The sequence below is a fragment of the Centrocercus urophasianus genome, unplaced genomic scaffold (genome assembly GCF_019232065.1).
Source record: "Centrocercus urophasianus isolate 14NV4802_14NV808 unplaced genomic scaffold, USGS_Curo_1.0 seq_41, whole genome shotgun sequence".
Classification (NCBI taxonomy): domain Eukaryota; kingdom Metazoa; phylum Chordata; class Aves; order Galliformes; family Phasianidae; genus Centrocercus; species Centrocercus urophasianus.
In genome coordinates, this window is record NW_024884989.1 from 3,889,812 (window position 1) to 3,913,258 (window position 23,447).

General features: G+C 52.2%; 2 protein-coding genes across 2 annotated transcripts in view; both read right to left on the bottom strand.

The window, feature by feature from the left end:
* Nucleotides 1-6,787: 6,787 nt before the first annotated feature.
* Nucleotides 6,788-7,414, bottom strand: LOC122168271 (GTP-binding protein Rhes-like). The gene has a single exon (XM_042833459.1). It carries the CDS (start codon nt 7,412-7,414, stop codon nt 6,788-6,790), a length of 627 nt encoding a protein of 208 aa, XP_042689393.1.
* Nucleotides 7,415-16,994: 9,580 nt separating this feature from the next.
* SEC14L1 (SEC14 like lipid binding 1) overlaps nt 16,995-23,447 on the bottom strand; it is a 37,376-nt gene continuing 30,923 nt past the window's right edge. The window contains exons 13-16 of the mRNA XM_042833352.1: nt 22,144-22,278; nt 21,449-21,700; nt 20,270-20,448; nt 16,995-19,736 (exon numbers count right to left, since the gene is read on the bottom strand). Of these exons, the coding sequence (XP_042689286.1) occupies nt 19,631-19,736; nt 20,270-20,448; nt 21,449-21,700; nt 22,144-22,278 (672 nt within the window). The 3' untranslated portion in view covers nt 16,995-19,630. The remainder of the gene's footprint in view (nt 19,737-20,269; nt 20,449-21,448; nt 21,701-22,143; nt 22,279-23,447) is intronic.

Below are 23,447 nucleotides of genomic sequence, written 5' to 3' on the forward strand. Positions count from 1 at the left end.
AAAAAAAAAAAAAAAAAAAAAAAAATTAAAAAAAAAAATTAAAAAAAAAAAAAAAAGGAACTTTAAAAAAAAAAAAAAGAGACTTCCATCGTAAAGAAAACTTATTTTCAGAATGAAGATATGCTACTTCAGAGCTCTGGGATTGAACAGTGTTGTTGTATGATTCTTTTCTTTGGCCATTGCTGTGTACTGTTTTTGTTGTTGTTTTCCTCCTCTCCGTCGGCGCGGCGAGGCGTTGTGGTCACTCTCTTGCACATGGTGGAAGATGTCTCAGGAAAGCCGGGTTTCCCGAGGAGCAACTCCACACCATTTCATGTATTTTTAAAACCCAACTCCTAGCACTGAAGATATTATTAAAAAATAATTAAAAAAAAATAATTAAAAAAAATTAAAAAAAAAAAAAGACAGTAAGAAAGAAGAAAATACTTAATCTAATGTGTAGCAGTTACATATTTACCAAATAATGGACTCAAAAAAGAAATAGATGTTTGAAGAGTGCTTTATATATTAAAAACAAAAACAAAAACAAATTGCTTTATGTTTAACAAAAAAAAAAAGAAAAAAAAAAGATGTTTTTGATTGTTTTGAAAGGAAGAAAGACAATGAGCGGCATACGGCTGGCGTGTCCCGAGTTACACGGACATTGTGCTCCTGCCTGCTTGGGTCAGGAAACTTGTGCATTACATTCAATTTCCTTTCCCTTTCTTTTTGGTTTATTTTGATTTTGATTTTTATTTTGGAAGCTGAGCTTTTGAATGGTTTTATCCGATGTTAAAAGGGGTCCTGCGAGATTGCAAAATTAACAAAAGCTGGTTTTATAGCGGATCACGAACTATGCACAAACTGGGTTCAAGACTTGTTCTTTCGTTCTCGAGGTTCCGTAGTGTATTTAGCTCTGTTACCTTTCCTCAGAGTCATTGCATCTCATTGCCACCGCGCGCCCGCGCCATGCACAGCTATTTTATATCTCTGTCCACGCTCATGTAAGAGATGTCTGTGTGTCTGTGCGCGCTGACGTACGACTTTCCATGCTGAACTTTAGCATTGAGTTGTAGAACTCGTGGTATTTTGAAACGGGGAAGGAACGTTTCTGTTGGCGGGGCCCGGGGGCGCGGCCTGTGGGGCTTGGATTTGGGGGCTTTTGGTTTTGTTGTTTGTTTTTTGTTTTTTGGCCTTTCCTTTCGGATTAAAGATGTCTGTAACTGAGATTAAATGAGAAAAAAAGGAAAACAAAACAAAACAAAAAAAACCTTAAAAAACAAAACAACAAAACACATGGCTTTCAATGTTATCTCCTCATAGAATGTGATTGTTGAAGAACATGCACCGAAAGTTGCTTTCAAGAGTACGAAGATTCTTTGAAAACTAAATAAATCGCAGTTGGTTTTTTGGGTTTTTTTTTTTTTTTTTCTTTTTTTTCCTCCTCCTTGGCTGTTGAAATAACGTGCGTTTTTCTTTTGTGCAGGGGATGCTAAAGGAGAAAATAAAAAGCAGAGTTTGATGCGTGGAGGGAGCAGGTTCCTGTAAGTGCAGTGAGCGCGTGTTGCATCCCGACAGATGCAGGGAGCAGCTGTGGTGGCTGTTGGAGAGCTGCCCCCACCTGTATCTGTGACTCCAGCAGTGCTGTGATGAGTTCTGAATGCAGTTTTGAGCTCAGAGGCCGAGGGCTCCTCCAGCTCTGCCCATCCGTCCCCACGTTGGGACCTGGGTGCTCTAGATAAAGATTGCTGATGGCGCTGAGTTGCAAGAGGTGAGCCAGCAGCCCCGAGATAGGAGCACCGATGGGTTTGTGTTTGGCTTTCCAGGCTTTGAAGTGAGGGAGGTAAGGATGCCGATAGCAGCAGGTGGGAAGGATGGCAGCCCGCTGTGTGGTGATGGGGGTGGGCTGGCAGGGAGGCGGCGCAGTCACCGAGCTTGCAGGCGTTCAAGGAGCATTCGGGCGCTGTGTTGAGGGACGTGGCAGTGAGAGCTGTTGGTGACAGGTGGGCTGGGTCATCTTGTAGGTCTTTTCCAACCTTGGTGATGCTGTGATTCTATGGGCTCTTGTGTAGGTGAGCCTTATGTCCTCCCACCTCCGTAACGCCAGCTTTTTCCTTCCTGGGGCCATTCTGGTGATGGATGCCCACAGCATGAGTTTATCTGAGATCCATAGTGGCTGAGTGTGCAGGGCAACTGTGCTTCATTGAGAGAGAGACCAATGCAAAGAGCTGGAGCAGAACGTCAAACACCTGGGCAGTGCTCTGCAGTTGGGTTTCTGTCCTCAGGGCTTTAACTGCATTGCCAGAGATTGCACGTGTGTCACAGCAAGCTCTGGCCAGTGGGCAAGCCAGGCTGCCCATAGGAGTGCATTTGCTGGCAGGTGAATGTGGTCACAAGAGCTCAGACCTGGATTTTGGGGTGCATTCTGTTACAGAGCTACGATTTCCAGCCTGCAGCCCGTTGGATTTCAGGGCCAGCACTGCCACAATACTGCCCAGTTATCATCTCAGTTGTTTCTTACTTGGAACTGCTTCCCCTTTCCTCTATTTCTTTTTCCTCTTTGGGTATGATGTTGAAACTCTTGGAACAGAGCTGCCTTCTCTTTTATAAAGAGGTTTTCAGTGTCAGCCTTCTCGAGTTCTCTTTGCCCAGACCTCAGCATCCCTTTCATCTTGAGCTAATGAGAGCTTTTGTCATCCCTACAGTTGAGCAAAAACACCTTTTTGTGTATCTGATACACTTAAAACTTAGCATCCTCCCTGGTGTGCAGAGAGAAATTGAGCTTTTGGCCAAAACCCACCTGTTGGTGTTTTGTATAACTTACATTTTCTGCATCGTGCTCTTTTTCTGCTTTGGTGAGGTCAACCGTTAATGAAATGAAGGTTGCTGCTGATGCTGAGGATGGGCCTTAGGTCTCAAGAATCTTTACGAAAGGACCTTTTCACAAACTGCTGTTTTTCCCATGTTGCTTTGGCTGTACCTTCCATCGCACTGTTGCTGCATGGCTGCCCCATTTTCAGGCCAAGAGCATTCCCTCTGTGCTCCAAATCTGTCAATCCCCCCCTTTAGTTCATGTCTAGTTTGTGGGTGGCACTGGCAGAGCAGATTGTTTTGCTACTTCTGCTCCAAATATATATATATTATTATTGTTCTTGATAATTCAGTATATGATTGTGTATGTGAAGGAGCGTTTTAATTAAAAATGTATATGGACATGTGTATATGGTAAGAGTTATTGGAGCTGGAGGAATGTGGACGTGACGTGCCTTGAGGTAGGGGTTGTGGGCAGCTGTGGTGGCCCCAGGCCGCAGATTGCTGTATGAGCTGTGGGTCGCCCAGCGCCCTTGTGCATGAGCTGCTGCCAAGTGTCCGTTAGCATTCCCCTGCTGCACCGGCTGTACCTCTGTACGATGCTGAACGAATGCTCTGTGTGATGCAGATGATGATCTGCTCAGCCAGCTTCGGGGAAAGGGAGTTCTGAATGTTGGATGCACAGCAAAGCGTGAGCGTGGATGGCGCGCAGCCCCAGGTAACGGCAGCCCAGCCCTGCACGGTGCTGGCGTGGGGGAGGCGCTGCGCTTTGCCCTGGGATCTCACAGCAGAGCCTGTGCCCATGTGCAGATCCCATAGGACACGGGCTGCTGTACCCACAGGTGGCTTTGCAGTGATAGTGTACCCACAAAACCCTGATGGCCATGGGAGCAGCCCAGCCTCTGCCCTCTCCCTTATCCCCAGGGTCTCTTCCAGTCCTGTTGTGCTCTTGGGGTTGGGGGAGGCACCTCCACCGCCTGCCCACCCACTGTAGCTTTCCTGAGGGAGCACAGACTGACTGCCCACGTGGCGTCTGCTACACACCCTCAGGTCAGCAGCTCATGTTGCAAACTGCCCAGCTGCATTACGGTCCATCCAGCCCTTGCAGACAGCAGAACTGACCATTTTAACTTCCATGCTGCCACCGCTCTCTCCAATGAAGGTTGGAAGTGACGATGGTGCTCCCGCTGCTCGTTTTTTACTGACTGATGCATTGAAAACAAGTTGCTTGTACACTGATGGGAACGTGGTCCCAGAGCAGCCATGATGTCAAGGCTATTAAAATGTTACAATGAGCCAGAAGGTTCCTTTGCCTTTCATAAGTACTATTGCTAGTAAAGGTGGTTTGCCATGGTGCTGCTGGTGATGCTGAGACCCCCCTCTGCCCGACGCCTCCTCTACCCAATGTTGGAAGTCGCATGTTAACTCTTCCATTGTCCCTTTTGCTCAGGGGGAAGGAACTGGTCAGATCCAGAGCAGACCCTGACCTCTCTGTGGTCCCACCTCCCCCATTCTTTGCTCAATCTACATTTATATTGGAGAAAACATGGCGTGTACCAACAGCAGTGGAAAGGAGCAGTTCTGGTTCTGTTTGCAGTGTTGTGAATTTGGGTGCAGCGCTCATGGTTGCGTTTCACTGCCTTTACCCCGGGATAGGAGAAATCAGAGCAGGCATTATTTCCTCTGATTTCAAGTGGAAGGCGCAGTGCTGCTCGGCCCTTTGCAGGGTGCTCACCCTGAGCATTGGCCCCAAAGACAAACACTGCTAATTACACCCTCCACAAGCACGTATCGCTTCTCCCTTTTACAGTGTTTGGCTTTCTGGCTGGGTGCCCCCAGTTTCAGTGCGTGCTCTGCGTCCCTCCATCCATCACAGCAGCACCCATTGGGTGCAGCGCTGCCGCAGCTGAGCCCCTCCCAGTGCCGTGCAGCTCTCGCAGGCAGTGCTGTGATGGTCCCCGGTTGTTTGTGTCTGTAAATGGAGCGGAGCATCTCTGTGGGATGTGCTTCGTCATGTGGAACGGCGCGCTGCGCTGCGGGGGAGGATGGAAGGGGCTGGGAATGCTCTGGGGTCACCGGACCAGGTGGGGACGGAGAGTTTCCATGGAGAGATGCTCAGGGTCATGGCGATGTTTTGGGGATGGGGAGAGCAGCCTTCATTCTTGAAGGGAAGTGCTTGAAGGGAGCGTGTGAACAGGAGGGGGATCGGCTGTTTACCAGGGTGGGTGGTGATAGGACAAGGGGGAATGGTTTTAAACTGAGACAGGAGAGGTTTAGGTTGGATATTAGGAGGAAGTTTTTCACACAGGGTGGTGAGGCACTGGCACAGGTTGCCCAAGGAGGCTGTGGATGCCCCAGCCCTGCAGGCATCCAAGGCCAGGCTGGATGTGGCTCTGGGCAGCCTGGGCTGCTGGTTGGTGACCTGCACACAGCAGGGGTTGGAGCTGGATGAGCACTGTGCTCCTTTGCAACTCAGAGCATTCTGTGATTCTTCGTGCCACCCCCATGGTTCAGAACGACTCCTATAAGGTGTGGCACTGGGGGAGGTAGGTAGGCAGCAGGCACAGTAGGGGTGGATTTGGTGACCTTAAAGGACTTCCCCAACCTCAGGGACTCTATAACAGACTGCCTATGAAAGCCCAGATCTAACTTAAGCCACAGCCACTTAATGAAGTGGACACACAGGGGGATCCCTGTGCTGGATCCCACAGCTGCACTCAGCAGTAGGGAAGGAAAATCCACATCCCTTGTTGCTGCTGGGGGAAGAACATGAGCTTTGCTTCTTCACCTCATCGCACTGCAAGCACATTTTTCTCCTAAAACAATGAACCAAACAGATGTGGGACATCCTGGTCTGTAACCTCACCCTGCGCGGCCACCACTGCAAACTCCAATTCCCAGGGGCTGTGGCTGTGCCCAACCCCATTGACACGAGTCACACTTCAGGATTGCATCTCAGCACCACAACCCCAAGCCTTGCACAGGGCCACGACCCCTTCCTGCTGCCCAGGGGGGCCCAGAGCTGGGGTTGGACAATGGCGCTGGGTGCTGTGCCAAGCATGGGACAGCCAAGGGGTTGGGGTTACTTCACATTATGAGTAGAGGCGGCCATCAGGGGGCCTCCCATCCTCTTGATTTGAGTGTAAGAATGCAAAGGCTCTAGTGCTTTTTGCAGTGCTGGAGCCAGGGCTGTGTGAGCGCAAGGTACCAGCAGCCCCATGATGGTGTTTATGATTTTTATTATGGTGCCTTTTAAGGGCTGTTGTTATTTCTGTACTCAGATGTGGGATGAGCTGTTGTATTTTCCGTTGCTCACTGCTTGGTAAAAGCTGTCCTGGGGGGGTTATGGGGACAGTGGCCTCACAGAGTGCAGCGATGCTGCTGGGGCTGCAAGTAGGGCAGTGCCAGGACACTGAGATAAGGGCAGAGACCAGAGCAGGGAAAGCAGAGGCAGCGATAAGGGTCTGAGCACAAACCTATCCGTACAGTTAGGAAGAAACCCACACGTTTTCCAGCTCCGTTTTGAATCACCGTGTTTATTGGGTATGCTTAAAAAAACAAACAGAAAACTGAAGAGATGCATAGGCTGCCCTATCACATGCTCTACGCGCCTATCCAAACACAACTACCTCAGACACTCATCATAACCACAGCTGCACCAGGACACTGCATGTGTGGGCATTGGGGCACAGAACCCGGAGGGGACGCAGTGGTGCTGGTGGCACAGTGCCCACAGAGATGCATTCGGCTGCATGCAGCCCACGTCCTACTGTCTGTCCCCTTCTTGCAAGCACAGCTGAGTGCCTTCTGCATCCCAGATGGGCACCCCCCTTTTTTGGGATCCTGCCCTCTCCCCACACCTTCCCAACCAAACCAAAGCGGCACCATCCCATCCGCCTCCCTCCCCGCGCTCCGCTGACCCCACAGTGCCGGGAGAGGAGGGAAGGGTGGGGAGGAGTGGGGTCCTGGCCGGCAGCCCACCTGCATCCCGCTGGGCTCAGCACACGGAGCAGCTGTTGGTTTTGTTCATGGGGGGCCGCAGCCCGTGCTCATTGGGGAAGGTCTCCCTCCTCCTGCAGAGCGCGGGGCCGAGCCGCCCAGGCAGCCGGGCTTGCTGCAGCAGCTCCCTGAAGACCTCCAGCACGTTTTCGTTGTCCTTGGCTGACGTCTCCACGAAGCGGCTGTTCCAGTCCAGCTCCACCAGTGACAGCGCATCCTCTGCCGGCACCTGCCGCTCACCGCCGCTCTCCGCCTTGTTGCCCACCACCACGATGGGAGGGAATTTGTCCTCCTTCACCTCCAGGATCTCCTCCCGCAGACTCTTGACGCTCTCAAAGGATTCGGCGTTGTCGACGGCATAGACCAAAGCGAAGGCGTCGCTGTTCTGGATGGAGAGCTTCCTCATGGCTGGGAAGGAGTAACTGCCGCTGGTGTCCAGGATCTCCAGCGTCACGGTGGCCCCGCTCACCTCGTACTCCTTGCTGTGCAGCTCCTCCACCGTGCGCCGGTGCTTGGGCTCGAAGGTGTCCAGCAGGAAGCGGCGGATCAGGGCCGTCTTGCCCACGCCGGCCGCACCTAAGAAGACCAAGCGCACGTGGCTCTTCTCCTTCCCTACCAGGGACATGACTGGGAGCAGAGGGCACTGGCTGCTCTACAACTGCCGCTCAATGTTTGAGCGTCCCTGGGCGGCTGCAGCTCTGCTGTCCGTCTGTCTGTCCGTCTCTGCTCCCTGTTCTGCAAAGTTTGGTGCTACCTCTTTGCAAACTCCCCGCAGACGCTGTTCATCTTTTATCCTGGTTCCAATCTGCCATGTGGCACCCGGCTGTCCAATCTCTGTGTGTTTAGGGTGCTGAAGAAAGGGAGGGCAGGGAGGGAGGAGAGCAGGGTGCTGCGGGCCAATCCGCGCCGCGCAGTCCAGGAAAGCTACTGCGGCCCTGGAGAGCACCGCGCTGCGTTGCGCAATGCGTGTGTAACTCTCACCGCTGCCGGCAGCGCCGGGAGCTGGCAGCATCGCTGCGCTGGGAGATCTGCTCTGGCTTCTTGGCATGGGCTGCTGGGCAGGGAGCCATGGGGGCTCAGCCTCCGCTTGGGTGGCTCATGGGCAGACGTGGCAGGGGATGCCTGCTGGCATCTGTAGCTTTTCTCGTCCCTATGTGCGTCCTGGAGCTCGGTTGCACATCAAATCGCTGTGGATGGGCTCAACCGCTCTGTGCTGCGCTGAAATAATTGACCGGAGGGGAATGGTGAGAGCTCTCTGAAAACCACACGTCAGAGCCTTCATGTCCAACTGTCAGTTATGTGGTGGTTTCATAAAATATTTATCCTGAGGGAAAAACAAAATCTGCCCACAAACAGCACCCTGTCACCTCTGCGAGCCAATGCTGGGTGGTGCGTTGCAAATGCTGCCCTGACCACAGCCACGCTGTGACCCGCGTCCCTGCTGGTACCTGGAGCACTGGGGCACGGCACACAGCTGTGAACACGGCGACCATGGGCAGCGCTGCGTGTCCCTGGCATCAGCTGTGGAGAGAAAGTTTGGATGTGGGCCACGTTCTTAGGCAGTGGCACAGAAAAACTGGGTCAGAGCTGGAGCAGTGCCAGGGCGATGGGCACAGACCTTCAGCACTGGGAAATGGTTGTGAAGCTCGCTGCTGTCCTGGGCAAACGGTGGAGGAGAGGGTGCTCAGTGTTTGTACCCCATCCCTCGAGGTGCTTGAGGACCCTGGGCAGCCTGAGCTGGGAGCAGCCAACCCACAGCAGGGCTGGCAGTAGGTGGGCATTGAGGTCCCTTCCAACCAACCCAACCCAACCATGCTGTGGTTCCAAGATCCTGTGTTCACTGTGTTGGGAGGATGAGGGTTGTTCATCAGCATATGGATTGAGTGCATGGTCTCGGTGGTCACTTCTTCTTTTCAAGGTAGAGTCATAAATCATGAAGTTGGTTTCTGAAAGATGGAAGTCCAGAGGACACCTGTTGAAAAGGCAGGACAAGCATGATTTTGTGTTTGTGGGTTCTTTCCTTAGCTTTGGACTTAGCTTTTGTAATATTAATGCAATCGATTTTCTTTCCACTGCAAATTGCCCTTCAGTTTTGGCTGAATTTGTCTGCTGATTTGGAAAGTCCCTTCCACAAGAAGGAAGGGTCTCCCTCCTCTCCCTCCTCTTCATGCCTCACCCTATCCATTGTGGCAACAGCCAAGAGCTTCACTGAGGTGAGCAGCCCTCCTCAGCAGTCTGCTCTGGGCAAGGGGAGCGTTGGGTCCCCAAGGGAGGCCCTGGTGCCCAACTCTCTGGCACTCAGCACTTTGCTCACGCTGTGCTCTGCCCAGATAATGTCCCAAAGGCGACACCCAGGATTCACCCACAGTGAAGCTGGGGTGCAACAGACACCATAGGAGCTCGGTGAGCCAAAATCTGGGAGGAGGGATGGAACCATGGGGAGTGCCAGCTTTGGGCGAAGGGTGCAAGCTGACACAGTGACCACATCTTGGTGCCATCAGCTGAACCAAAGATGGTATGTCAGCAGGGCACAACGCATAACCTTAGCCCAGCTTTGTGAACAGTTTGAAGCCAAAAATAGATACATTTCTTTTCATCAGGAAGGAATTCTGTTCGTGCTTCTTTGCATCTCCCATCACTTCTCACATCAGCTGTCTACTGTGCGTTTTCACATCTGCGCTGCCATGGTTACCAAGAGCCTGAAAGGTTCTAAATCTCCCTCAAAGCAACGGAGGATTTCGGAAGTAATCTCGTTAAGAGATGAGCAATGAATATTTCCAAAGGCCCTTTGCACGATTCTCTCTGATGGCTGCTTGCAGGAGAGAGCGCGGAGCGGGGGGACCCTGCATCAAGGGAGGGGGGAGAGCAGCTCTGCTGCCATTGCAGCCTTTTGTGTCCAGCCTAAATGTGACATTTTAGCTCGGATGGGTGGGGTGTGGGAACAACTAGCAGTGCCTTCATGCTGAGCTTGCCCTGCTGCCCATCTCTTCTGGCTTCAGCATGTGCTCCGTGGCAGCATTTGGACAGCGGAGGCTGTCACCTGCCAGACAACCCAGCGCCCACCCCACATTGCCTGCTTTGCCTCCTGCTTCTGCCCATGGATAAATTCATGGTGTACGTGAGGGCAGCTGCGTGTGCTGCTGTTCCAACCGAGACAGGAGCGGGGTGGCGATGAGAAACCCCAGCGAGAGCATCCTGAGCTCCCATTTCTGCAGGCAGAAGTCTGGTGGGGGTCTGGGGTGAGAGGCATCATTTCTCCCTCTGGAACTGAGTCCTGAGTTGGAGATGTGGCAAAAACAGGAGAGGATCGGGCATCTGAATGGGGCTGGAATTAATTAAAGGCTCTAATTGCAAGGTGGTACAAGGGCTGAGGTCGACCAGGCATCAGCAGGGTGAGGGATGGGGAATGGGCAGTGGATGTGCTGCAGCTGCAGTCTTAGTGGTGCCTTGGCTCTAGTGCTCCCATTGCCCCCAGTGACCCCACTGCCCCCAGTGTTCCCAATGGCCTCAGTGCTCCCTGTGCCCCCAGTGCCCCCAGTGACCCCACTGCCCTCAGTTCTCCCAATGACTCCAGTGCTTCCATTGCACCCATTGCCCCCGGTGCTCCCAGTGCCCCCAGCAGGCAGCCAGCACCCCCAGCACGACCCACTGCCACACAGGAGGGGGTTAAAGCCACCCGTTCCCCAGCAGGAGATTAAATCCGAATGGCCTTTGCTTTAGCGACAGGTGAGAGGAGAAATCTGAAACTCCATACATTTTCTGCAGCCCCTGATGCATAGATGTACCGACGCTATATGTGCTCCGTGTCACCGTCTGGAACAGTGTGTTGTGGAGGATCCTGTTCCCTGTTCTTGGGTACGTGCTGCCCCGACGGGGAGGGCTCGGCCGTACGGTGACCCCACAGCCGGATGGGGTTGGTGATTAATTAAAGGCTCTAATTGCGGGGTGGCACCAGGGCTGGGGCTTGCCTGTGTTCCTGGCCAGGCATCAGTGGAGCGAGTAATGTGTGGGGATGAGGGTGGGGATGGGGATGGGAAGGTTATGGGGTGGCGATGGGAGGGGGCTGGGGTTGAGAAGAGGATGGGGTTGGAGATGGGATGGAGATGGGAATGGGAATGAGAATAAGGACAGGGATGGAAATGGGGGTGGGGACAGGGATGAGGATGGGTTGGGATGAGGATGGAGATGGGGATGGGGATGGAGATGGGAATGGAAAATGGTGATGGGGACGGAGATGAGCATGGGTTGAGTGGGGACAGGGATCAAGATGGGAATGGGGATGTAGATGTGGGAAAGGTATGAGGATGGGTTAGGATGGGAATGGAGATGGGAATGAGATGCTCTGGTGTGGACATCACTGCTGGTGGCACCAACTGCTTTGAGGGCACTGCTCGAGGGCATCCTCCCTGCCCAGCCCCACACAGCACCTGCTGATCCAGTGGGAGCCATGTGCAGGACAGAAGAGGTGCGGACAGCATGTACCAGCGGGGTAATGGGAGCCGGGCTGCCTGGAAACACCTCTTGTTAGGACTAAAGGGATTTAGCACAGCTGTTCTCAGGCTCAGAGGAGTTTCTATAGCATCTCTTATCTCGCTCCAGCCAGGATTAGCAGCGGCAGAGAGAAGCTTGCCTCTCTCTGGGCCACCGACACGGCATTTCCTAAGGTGACGCCGGGTGAGGCTGTGCAGCAGTGCTATGGGGTCATCAGCAGGTGACAGCTGTGGCACTGGGCGTCCTGGGATCCATGTCCCTTGTGTGCAGGGGTGCAGCCTGGCCCCTTCCCATGCTCTGTACAGACAGGGAATGTGCTGCAGGCTGCCGGTGCTCCCAATGATCCCAGTGCTCCCAGCAGCCACCTCTGCTTAGCTTTGCCCACTGCAGTGGCACTGGGGAAGGACACAAAGCACTGGTGCATGATGTGATCCCTCTAGCCAGAAGCACAGGGCTCCATCTTGGAGCTGAGCATCCTCATGGGCTGAGATTCTCCCCCACGCAGGGGCTGCAGCCCAGAGGTGAGGCGGCTGTATGGCTGATGCCATGGCTGACACTAACACCCCAAAGAAGTTTTTGCTGTCCTGGTCAGGATGCAGGTGCAGGATGTGTCCCCCTCACCTCCAGGCTCCCATCCCACTGTGCCTTGCCCCATCTCAGCGCTCTGCTCCGTGCCCCCTCCAGCAGCAGGGAGATGTGCCGCTCTTGCCCTGAAAGCCGAGCGCTTTCTTTTTTCAGACTGCATGGAAATGTCACACTGTAAACACCCCCCGGTGACGCTGCCATTACCCGCAGTCCCTCTGACCATACAGCCACGATTCCTTGGGCCACCATGGCCTCAACATCCCCTTGTCCTTCAGAAGCCAAAAACCCTTTGCATCACCGCGACAAAAAAACGACGTCAGCGTTGGCCCACATGCCTCGCTCCTTGCTTCTGCTGCCATGTCTGTGAGCAAACTCCTTCCTGCTGCAGGCGTGCGCAGGGGGAGCTTTAACCCCGAGCCAAGCAGATCACCCTGAGTGCTGCTGACAGCGCTGCAGGAGATCTGCCGGCTCCGTGCACGCCGGGGCACTGCCGCCTGTCAGAGAGCCTCATCCCCACGTCCCCAAAATGCGTTCTGTCGGTGAGCAGCAGCAGCAGCAGCAGCAGCGTGTGACCCCGCAGTGCTGGCAGCAGCACTCATCCAACGGCTGCCACCCAACCTCTGCCTCCAGCTTTGCTTTGCAGGGAGCTGCACCACGGCCCTGCGCTGGGTTTGGGGAAGGTCAGGTCTCATCTCCGCCCAGCAGCACTGGGAGGGGGTGCTGAGCCAAAGCCAGTGTGTGGAGCGCTGTGCTCAGCTCGCAGAATCACTCGGCTTGGAAAAGACCTCAATCCCACCCCCACCATCCCACTGCCCACCCCTCAGTGCCGTATCCCCACGGTTCTGGCTCACCCCCTGGGATGGTGACCCCAGCGGCGCTATTGGAGCAAACAGGGTCACAGCCACCTGTGCCAGGTGCACTGCCTTTGTTTCCAGTGTGCAGTGACCCGTGTGTGTGTGTGTGTGTGTGTGTGTGCAATGTGATTCATAGCCCTTCCAACAGCGTTTGAAGCCATTGTCTGTGGGCTGATGGATGGGGCTCGGTTCCTGCTTGTTGCACCACAGGGACGTGGGAAAGAGGAAGGTCTCAGCCCACAGCCCGGGCTCTGCTCCCCGGACCATGTGTGTCCCTCCCTGCTGCTGAGAACCTCCCTTGGAGCAGCTGCAAGGGGATAAACCAATGGGTTTTACCAAGTAAACCAAGGCAAGGCAACAATGTGCCAGAAACTAAAGCAGCTGTGCGTTCCCTGCACCTCCTTACAGGCAAAAGAGTCATCCCCAGCATCGCATCCCTTCTGTGCATGCACAGGGATTCCAAAGGAACAGGTGGAAAACACTGAGCTCAGACCCCCTGGGCAGAAAGCAGCCCCCAGCTGGGGGCAGAGCCCTGGGTAAGGCCACGATGCAGCTTCTGAAAGTCACTCCTCATGGCTGCATGGCACACATCAGCCCTCCTGCCTCTCAGACCCCCCCAGCTTAGCACAGGCAGCGGAGGAGACAGCCATCCCTACCTTATATGTGAATGTCAGAACAGAAGGGGGTCAATAGCTGCCAAATCCATCTGCCTCGAGCTGTGTATGGCTGCAGGGTCCCAGGATCCTCTCCCATATCTGTGTCCATGTGAGCCATCACCTAGCGGTGGCTCTGCCCCCCACAGCCACCCCACGCTGTCCTCCATCACTCAGGGCCTCACAAGGAGCAGCTCAGCCCAGCAGCTGTCAGCAGAGCTGTTCAGAACGAAGCATTCCTCCCAGTGTCCCTTCCCTCCTTGTCACTGTGTTGTGCCCACGGAGCACTCAGGCAGTCCCATGAAGCAGAAACGACGCGTTCTGGCAGCTGACATCTCCAGGAAGAGTTCAGCATGAAGACAAAATCACCCTACGGTGAGTTCGTGTTCCCAAGCTGCTGCCCTACAAACCCAGACCGCTCGTGGTGCCAAAGAAGAGAAAACAAAGGCGTGGAGGAGGTTTGTCCTGTGTCTGTTTATGGAGTGCCAGCGGTGCGGGGTGACCTGGCACAGCCCCAGGCACCATGAGGCACTTTGCAAAGCGACATCGGCTCTGTCCTCTGCACCCCAGCACGGCTGGGACAGAGTGGGATGGAGGGGTGGAGGTGATGAAGAGATGGAAGGCTCCTCTGGGCCGTGCTGGCTGCAGGTTTGTGCCCTCCCTGCCCTCAGCATGTTTCTGGCAGTATTTGCTGCGCAATGGTAGGCAGGTTTGCCCTCCCTGAAGCAGGAGGCTGCATCTCGAGCCATCTAGGGCAATGCGCTGAGCTGCCCTGCACCCACTGAGCTTCTGGGGCCACTGTTTGTGGGTGCTGTCCCGATCTGCTGCAGTGCTGCAGCTGTCACTGCTCAGAGCTGGGATTACCCTGCATGAGCCCTACGGGCAGCAGCAGCAGCAGCATCCCAGGGGGAGGAAGGCTCCTGCTCGTCCCAGCATGTGAGATTCTGCCGCTCTCCTGCTTCCCTGTGCAGCTCCTTGGAGGCTGAACAGCATTCAGGGTCTCGGGAGAGAGGCAGGCAGAAAACAGGCTTATTTCTCTCTGTGGCACAGCAGAGCATGAAATATCTTCAAAGAGACTTGCTGATTGCAGCTGCTGGCATGGGGAGCTCTGCGCTCGGAAAGGAGGATGATGACGGTGGTGGTGGTGCAGAGCAGCTTCCCAGCCCCACCGCCTTGTCCCAATGCGGCCAGCGGACAGAGCAGCCCCGGGGCTCACAGCCATCTTCTGCTGCTGCTTTTGGTTCTCGTGAAGGACAAACAGAGGCAGGCGGCCGCCCGGAGCTGGCTCACGGCATCAGTGCTAGCATGCAATGTGTCCTATTTGATCTTCAGAAACAAAGAGCGGCACGGCACGCAGCCAGATTGCTGCGGAGGGGATGGTGCCTTGCTAGGAACACGTGGCTTTGTATGAAGGTTGTTCTGGGGACCTCAAGTGCAGCCCCACTGCAGGGCCGGGGCTGCCCCAGCTCTCACCCCACAGCCAGTCTGCAGCTCAAAGATTCCCGGTGGTGGCTTTGTAGTCTGTCATGGGACGGGGGCCACTGTCCTGAGTGCCACCTTCAACCCACATTGGCTTTGTTTTGGGATGCTGGGCCTCAGCAGCACCCAATGGGCAGCAGCCACAGCGCCCTGCTCCCAAATCTTTTCCCAGGGGTCCCTGATGGCCTCGCTGTGCCCAGCGCTCACCCCCTTGCTGTTCTTCTCCAGGAAGAGCTGCTGCATCATAGCTATAAAAGCCCCAAAGCAGAAAGAGAAATATGGAAAAGCAGCTTCGCTTGCATCCTTTCCAGGCTCATTTAAGGGTGTGCTCTGTCACCCAGACTGGGGCCTCACCATGGGAACCGCCGTTTGCCTTTCTGCACGGGCTGCGCTCTATATGCAAAAAGAAAAGAATCAACAGCGCTAATGAAGCGGAGCCGGGGTGCCGAATGGCGCTGCTGCCTGCGGGCACCTCCGTGCGGGGCTGCGGGCGGACAGGAGCTGCTGCCCCCTTCCAGCTCAGCCAGCCCCAGGGAGCTGCGAGGCTGTGTTCCGTGCCGCGCAGTGCCATTTTTCGGCCTCCGACGGAACCCCCCCCTGGGCCGGGCACACACGGCTCGCCGCAGGCTCCTACGGGGCGCAGCAGCGGCCGCAGCCCCGCTCTCGCAGCGACGTCGTGCTGGGTCCCCGCCTCGCTGCTCCGCGCTCACCGCCGGGCCGGCGCAGTACGCAGGCTTTTGGCGCCCCCTTGCGGCGCGGCGCGGTACCGCGCTGAGCGGGTCCGCACGGCGCCCACTGGCTCCGCCCCGCTCTACTGCGGCTGCGCAGGATCTGGCCGCGGCGCTCGGCAGCGGGCCGGGTGCAAAAGGCGGCGGGAAACGAGGGGCGGGAAAAAGAGGGGGGTGGGGGAGAGAGGGTTGGAAGTTGTGGTGCGTTTTGTTCGTTTCTCTTTTCCGGGGTGGGGGATGGAGAGAAAGCGGCTGAATGTGGAAAACGCCAAGCTTTTATTTCTCAGTGCCTGCACCCCAACCGGCTCAGGGTTCTCTTTTAGCAGCCTTACAGCTCGGATAAAAGCAGCCGTAAATGGGTGTTCCGGCGCCGCTCCCACTGCTGCCGTTGTAAAACCCGCAGGCTGACATTTTACCGGCTGCTGCTTTAAAAACAGCGCAGCTTTGGCTGCCGGTCGGGGAGCAGAGCTCCACGTGTGAGCCGCAGCCTCCCAGCCGAGCAGGGGGCAGTGGGGGGTCAGAGCAGCCATATGAGCCAGCAGTGCGCCCGGCTGGCCAGTGGCATCCTGGCTTGGATCAGGGGTGGTGAGCAGGGAAGTCATCGTGCCCCTGTACTGGCACTGGTGAAGCCCCACCTCAAGTGCTGCGTTCAGTTTGGGGCACCTCAGTACAGAAAGGACATGGAGGTGCTGGAGCAGGCCAAAGAAGGGCAGCAGTGCTGGGGAAGGGCTTGGAGAATATGGCCTATGAGGAGAGACTGAAGGAACTGGGGCTGTTTAGCCTGGGGAAGAGGAGGCTGAGGGGAGTCCTGATTGCTCTCTTACAGCACCTGGAAGGTGCTTACAGCAGGGCAGGGCTGCTCTCTTCTCACTGGTGACAGGATGAGGGGAAATGGCCTCAAGTTGTGCCAAGGGAGGTTTAGGTTAGATGAGGAAAAATTTCTTTACAGACAGGGCTGTTTGGGCTCTGCAGGGAGGTGGCTGAGTCACCTGAACGTGTTTAAAACCCATTTGGATGTGGTGCTCAGGAACATGAATGAGCAGAGGGTTGTTAGTGTAGGACTGTTAGGTTGCAGTTAGATGTGATGATCTTGAAGTTCTTTTCCAACCTGAGCAATTCTGCACTGCTAGCAAAGAAAACAAACTTGCACCTTTGCGTAGGGCTGATGAGATGTTGTTACATGGTGCCAGCAGGGATAGCTTTCCCTCCAGGCCTGCATTTCCTCAGCCCTTGTACCTGCTCAGGTCTCCATTTCCAGCAAAGACTTTATGCCTCCTGCCTCCCCCAGCAGCACGGCCTTGCTTTCCCTTTAATGCCCTGGAATCTTTGCAGGCAGAGGAACAAAATAAAAGAGCTCAGGCCCCCCTTCTTCCAAACAGTTCACATTTATTATTGGTAACAATTAAAAAAAAATCTTTTAAAGACTATCTGTATTTTATTACCAAGAATGAGGTATTATGTATACAAAACATTTACAGAATTTGATATGCAGTTCATGAGTACGGACAGGTAAGTGCAGATGGACACAGGTAACAGAGAAAAAAGCCAACAGAAGAGTCATTGGCTGAGAGGAGGAAGTAAAACAACAATATCACACAAGAAAAGAGCAGGGGATGGGAAATTAATCAGTCAGACTGCAATGATCAAGTCATATTGCCACAGCACTTTGCTTAGAGGAGGATTAACTATGGTCTGTCTGGCATTTTATCCCCTCCAGCTCTTCGTGCTGTTGTGTGCTTTGAGCTCTAAAAGAAGTGTTAAGATTTACAGCAGGAAAAACCCAGAGTGTCACTTTTGAGCCAGCTCAAGTGAAAAACAGAACAGATCTTCAGACTTTAAAAGTGACTGCAACTCAAAAAGGGTCTGCAAAGCCAGACACCTCTGGAGACATGGGGAGTGTTAATGGAGTTTCCTTACAGTTGTCAGCAAAACCACCATCTGAGAGGGAGAAAGAGGGGAAGAGGAAGCAAAGAAGGAAGGAAGGAAGGGGACCATCGTTACCCTTACAGCCTGGCAGATGGGAAGTGGCATTTGCAAAGAGCGGAGTGCCATGAAGTTGACCTCACTGCTGCACTGGGAATTCTGGGTCCTGCACATCACAAATCAAACCACCTCTGCAGGAAGCTGGGCTCCTTGCAGGCAGACCGCTCACATCACACAGGGGGGTGAGAGCCACGGCAGAGGCTGTGTGCAGGCCCAGGCTGGGAGCGGTGTGACAACACAGCGGTGTCCATCTCACACTGCAGCAGCTCCGGCAGCTTAAGCGACGAGTCTAACCTCCATCCTCAACTTCTGAGTTCATAAAAAGACAAACTGGAGCAGTTTGGTTCCTTGTAAGGAGACCAGCACCTCAACACATCAAAATTCATTAGTAAAATGCATAGGCTAGCTCCAATGGGTTGCACTGCCAGAACTGCTCTGCAGGAAAGGTGCTCCTCGTTACAGATCAGGAGCCACCTCTCGGAAGTTCTGAGTTATATATATTAAAAATAATAATAATAATAAAAGGATAAAAACATTTATACTCAGCTCAGAACCAGTTTTCCTTAGGCAGGGCATTCAGTATCTTCAGTGAATTCTTATCTTGAGTTCTGTTTTCAAAGTGCAAGTTTTCAGCACGCTCCTCTACCACATGCCCTCGACTCCCCAAGACTTAATAGAGCCAACCCAGCCTCCTAGCAAGGACTTCAGCAGCACAGAAGCTCCTTTTTGCCTGGATGAATAGTTTAGCTCTCAAACAGACAGACCAGGCAGGGTCTAAGCAAGTAAACGCTGCTGTGTTCCATGCAAAAATCTGCCAGCTGTGGTCTGTAGCCACCTGCTGACAGCCCTTTGCTCAGCACTTCTGTGCCTTTCACTGTGCTTGGGACACACAGCCCGAAGTTGGAGAACACCTGAACCAACTTGAGCCACAAGAGTTCAGGTGGGATTGCTGGGGTGCGGGTAGAACAGGGGCAGAATCCAACATGGCAATTCATTGCTGGCAGCAGCAGCAGTGAGGATGGTTGAGCAGGCCCTGATCAGAGTGTCTGCCACTGTAACACAGCACGAAGGTCCCTGTGCTCCCTGCCTGCTTTAGGGCTTCTGCTGCTTAGAACTAAAGTGCTCTGCTTCTGACGTACTCCAAAAAGGAGGGGAGGCAGGAGAGAGAGGGAAGTGCACGGGAAGGATGTAACCCATACCTCCTCTTGGCTGATTTAAGCAGCAAACAAACTCTGCATGAATTCCTCACAATAGCAAAGCTGCAGTAAGATGAGTTCATGGGGAGCGTACAAAGGAAGTGGGGTGAGGCTCCAGCACAGAACTGGAAACAAATCCTCAGGCCAATTCTAGATCAGCAAGGGAGAGCCTGCTCTCTGCCTCTCTCTGTAGTGCTTCAAGCACAAATCCGAGGAAAGAATGAACTGCTTTAACCCATCGACACCCAGAGCTCAGATTCCCCCAGAAGAGCTCGTACAAAAGGCATCATTAGTGTTCCCTGCCTGCCCACAGCACTGTGGGCATGCCCTGAAAAAAATGGACTCACAAAGTCAAGTATCCAGCAACTGCTTTCCTTTGTCTCGGACATCACTTAGTGGCAATGGAGAACAGTTTGCAGCACTGGAAGATCACGGGGGATTTAAGATGGCAAGAGATGTCCTGACAGGAGATTCGCAGTTAATTTCTAATGCATTATGGAGCATTTTTGGTAGGGTTATCCTCTTTTTTTTTTTTTTCTCTTTAACATTTATACAATTTAAAAAAATAATCTTAACTGATGCACTGATCATTTTTCCTTCCAGGAGAGCCCTTATGTTGAGAGTTAGGATTCGTGCAAGCACGCTAAAAATATTTATGGCTGAGTTAGGAAAAAGGTTCGGGTTAAGAGACAGGAGGCTGGATCTTACAAGGACCAAAACCCACTAAGTTTAAAATTCAAACAGCTACTTTACTATCTACAAAAGGCTTCTGTGGGGGTAGGGGTGGTTGTTTTTTGCACAATTGCCAGTTGTATTGCAGTCAGCTGCCACAGGCGAAGGTCCGGCCATCATCATTTTCGTCTGTTGTGGCACTACCTGGAAATCATGGAGCTGGAGTGGGACTGGCTGGAAGAGGTGGTGGCAGCACTGAGCTGAGAGAATCCGCTGTGGCTTGATTCAAGGCTGGTCATAGATCCTCTGCAATGAAAACCCAAGTAGATGTACGCTTCTGAACATACAAGATTTGGTTTCCTGCATTGTATTTCTTTGCACGCTGAATAAAAATCATTTTGGTGCAGGGGCTTAAAAGCTTTCCTGCTTCACCATGTAAGACAATGGCAGAAAGCCTTGCAAAGAAGAGATGCTGCTTAAAAAGGCTGAGTTTCAGCAGGTACCTCAACAGGCAGACAACTGAACCAACTCAGCTCCATGCTGAGCTGCATCTGTGTCAGCACGACAACCTGCCAAGCCCTGCAGCTCACAATACTTCCAAGAACAGCAAAGTAACAAATGATGATTAGAAAGATAAGTGATTGGTCCCTTTTTTGTGCTCCTATTGCTAACTTTTTTTTTTCCCCAATGCCAACTAAAGGTTATTTAGCTTTATGACACTAACAACGCTCCATTAAGAAATACAAGCCCTTACAATTTATTTCTACTTCAGCGGACTTGACAGTAGCACCAAAAGGGTTTGACATGGGCTGCCCTTCACGATCCCTGGCCAGACGTACCTGAAATCTTCAGATCCTATCACTTCAGTATAGTACATCACTTTGCATTTGTGAGAGGAGACCTGCAGAGATGCCAGCACATCATCCACACGAGGCAGGTTGGTTGCAGCACAGGCAGGCATGCTATGGAATTTCCACTGGAGAATATAGAAGCCAGGCCACCTGGTCACATGTGATCCCTAGAAGCAGCCACAGCCAAACTTGGTTAACACACGGATCTGTACATTTGCAATTTGTTTTCCCAGCTTAGAAAGACTGCCCATAATACGCCCTTATTTTGTCCCCCCAGTGCCAGTATTTCAGCTGCTCACCCAACCAGCAGTGGTCAGCTGGGATCTCTGAACATGGAATACATTTATAACAGAATATCAGAGGTGCCTTTTTTCCACACACACCCCCTCCTTACAGTGACAAGGGTTTATATTCACTTGAAAGTACAAACTCCTTGGTTAAAGCAATCTTTTCCCCCCCCCATTTATTTTCATCAATGGCTGTCCTTTTGAGGCTGTGAAAAGAGCAAAAGGTTCTGCCTCACAGAACGGGAAAGCATAGTTCAAGAAGTCACTGTCCATACTTCCAAAGGTGTAACACTTCCGATTGCAGTAAGGCTGTTCAACTCTCATTTCAAGCCGTAAGGAGTAGCAGTGGCAGAGGATGACTGTAAACATGCCTCATGTGGAAGCACGTTTCATAAATAAGGCTGCAAATGCCATTAAAAGAAATAACGGAGCCTTTTGGGGACCTTGGCCACAGGCTCCTCCCTGTTCTGTTGTTACAGAAACAAACACACGACTCAGTCTTCTTTTTCCAGACTTCTCTCATCTCTGAGAGAAGACACCAGCGTATCCTTCAGAATGTTTGCCTCTAGTTTTACAGCACAAAGCACACCTGGGTATGCTCTGCACATGCACTGTTCTGGGTAACTTTCCTCTGCTCCTTGCTGATCAGTCTTGATCACTATCAGACTGATGCAAGCTGCCCTTCCATCAGATCCCATGTAAATACTACCCTCCCTTCCACGAAGCATGCAGCTCAGAACAGAAGCTGAAATGTCAGCCAAAATCGAGCAGACAGTCCGGAGCTGAATCACCACTCAGCCATCAGTAATGCCTGGGAATGAGAACATGCAGGTTTGGAGCTTCTTCAATCTGTTTCCACGCAACAATTCAGTAGCCTCACCTGCACGCTTTCCCCTTCCTTGCAGATAAGAGGAGATTCCACCATGCTGTAATCGCGGCCCAGCTGCCAGACTTTGTCTATCAACTGGACATTGTTCCCACCAGGAGATGTGATACTGTGAGCTCCCAGAGAGTCTTTTTTAGGAGGCTGTGGAGCCCTCTTGGAATGGAAGATGTTAAAAACAATGTCGCCTTTACACACATCAAAATCCCATGTGATCACAGATGAGGCATCCACAATCTGAATGAGAACCTGGGACAGGAGAAGAGTCGTATTAGACACTAGCAGTTTGGTTGGTAAAGGCAGAAACTCTTAGCAGAAGAGAGCTTTTTATTGCTGGGCTTAATTTAGACTGTCAGAAGGCATTCTAAATAGAAGTTTCCTTCTGCTGGAGTGTCCTTATTTTAACACACAACCTTCAGAAACTCTTGAGTAGCTTCTGAGAACATTATTTGCCTTTGCTGTTCATTCCATCCAGAGCCGTGTCCTTCTAAGCAATGATATCTTCTAAATGGCAACAAGATGATACCAGAAATGGCCACAAACTTCAGGTGCTAAGTATTACAACATATCAGAGCTACAGAACAACAAGGTGAATGCAGGACAACTAAATAATCTCATTCTGGACCACTTTCAATTCAGGAGACAGACTCCAAAGCAGAGAGCTGAGACGGAAGCGCAGGCTGCAGCCATACCTCATGGGGAGCTCCTTTGAAGACACTTGCAGACTGGTAGATTGTTTCAGTCCAGAGCTTTATGTCTTCATTTTCCAGCTCTTCTGCAGTCCGGTAGAGGGACTTGGGAACCAGCCCACCCTCTGGTACTTCACACTGAAAATACAGATAGCCATTAAGAAGCACCCCCTCTGCACACCCACCTTGCTCTCTCTGCCTGCTGGTTTCAGAAAGGACTCGCAGCCAGCAAGTGTTTTGAAGAATGAGATGAACAGAATTTAAAAGGAATGTCAGAGTTTGCACATCGTATGCATGTACATTTTGCACAAGCCACTAAAATAAATATCTAGCTTGCATAAATTTGCAGAATCCAATGCCAGAGGAGCAGCTTTACTTTATACACAAGAGCTGCCTTTACAGAGAATGACTGTGCAAATGGCATTGTCATCACTTAGGCTGCCCTATGCTGAAGACATGCAGGAGCCACTTAAAAATCACAGTTACAGCAACTCAGAATTGAAAAAATTGAGCCCAGAGTGCTGAAGGAACTGGTGCAGCTGAATCCAAGGACTAAAGATAGAGGAGAGATACAGCAAGTTTCCAAACAAGGCAAAAAGATATTGCAGTGAAGGTAACAGTTTTCAAGTTACAGTCTTGACAGTTGAGTACTGGAACTGATTACACAACATCCTGAAGCACAGTTCTTTATTAAGAAGCCTCCAGCAACAAAGTTTGACAACACTCTGCTCAGGAACAGGTTCCATAGAAGTGTTTGGGGCAGCAGAAATATTCCATAACTGAATTACAGGAGAGAATTGGAAGAACCTTCGAGAAGTCATTTTTGTCCAAACGTCCAAAGTAAAGAAGAAAAAGACCCTGTGATTGCCTGCAACCAGCAGGAAGTGTTGCAGCAATTTGCTTTCTGGTAACCTTCACTTCTGTTTACTCAGGCAGTAGATTTTACCCACTTCCCAAGCTCTGAATTACACGGTACAAACTCTGCACTGAAAGCTACTGCTGCTATAAAAGGCAGCCCACTGAACATAAACATATGGCCTACTGTAAAACATCTAGCAGTGCTCCACTGTAGTATGAGACTGCAACTGAAAAGAACTAGATGCATTCTCCAGAACAGTACAGAAATTAATCTAGAAAATGTTAGCAGGGGCTTAATAAGCAAGCCTGGAATTATCATGTTTCAACACAGCTGAGTACAAAAAGCTAACCAAAATGTTGTGGTGATGGAAGCTTCAGAAAGTGCCTGAGTTGCAGTGAAACAAACAAGTTGGCAGTCAGAAACATCATGGAGCAAAAAGAAAATCTTA

Excerpts from the sequence above, each read along its gene's own strand:
- LOC122168271 (XM_042833459.1), bottom strand. The coding sequence starts at position 7,414 with ATGTCCCTGGTAGGGAAGGAGAAGAGCCACGTGCGCTTGGTCTTCTTA.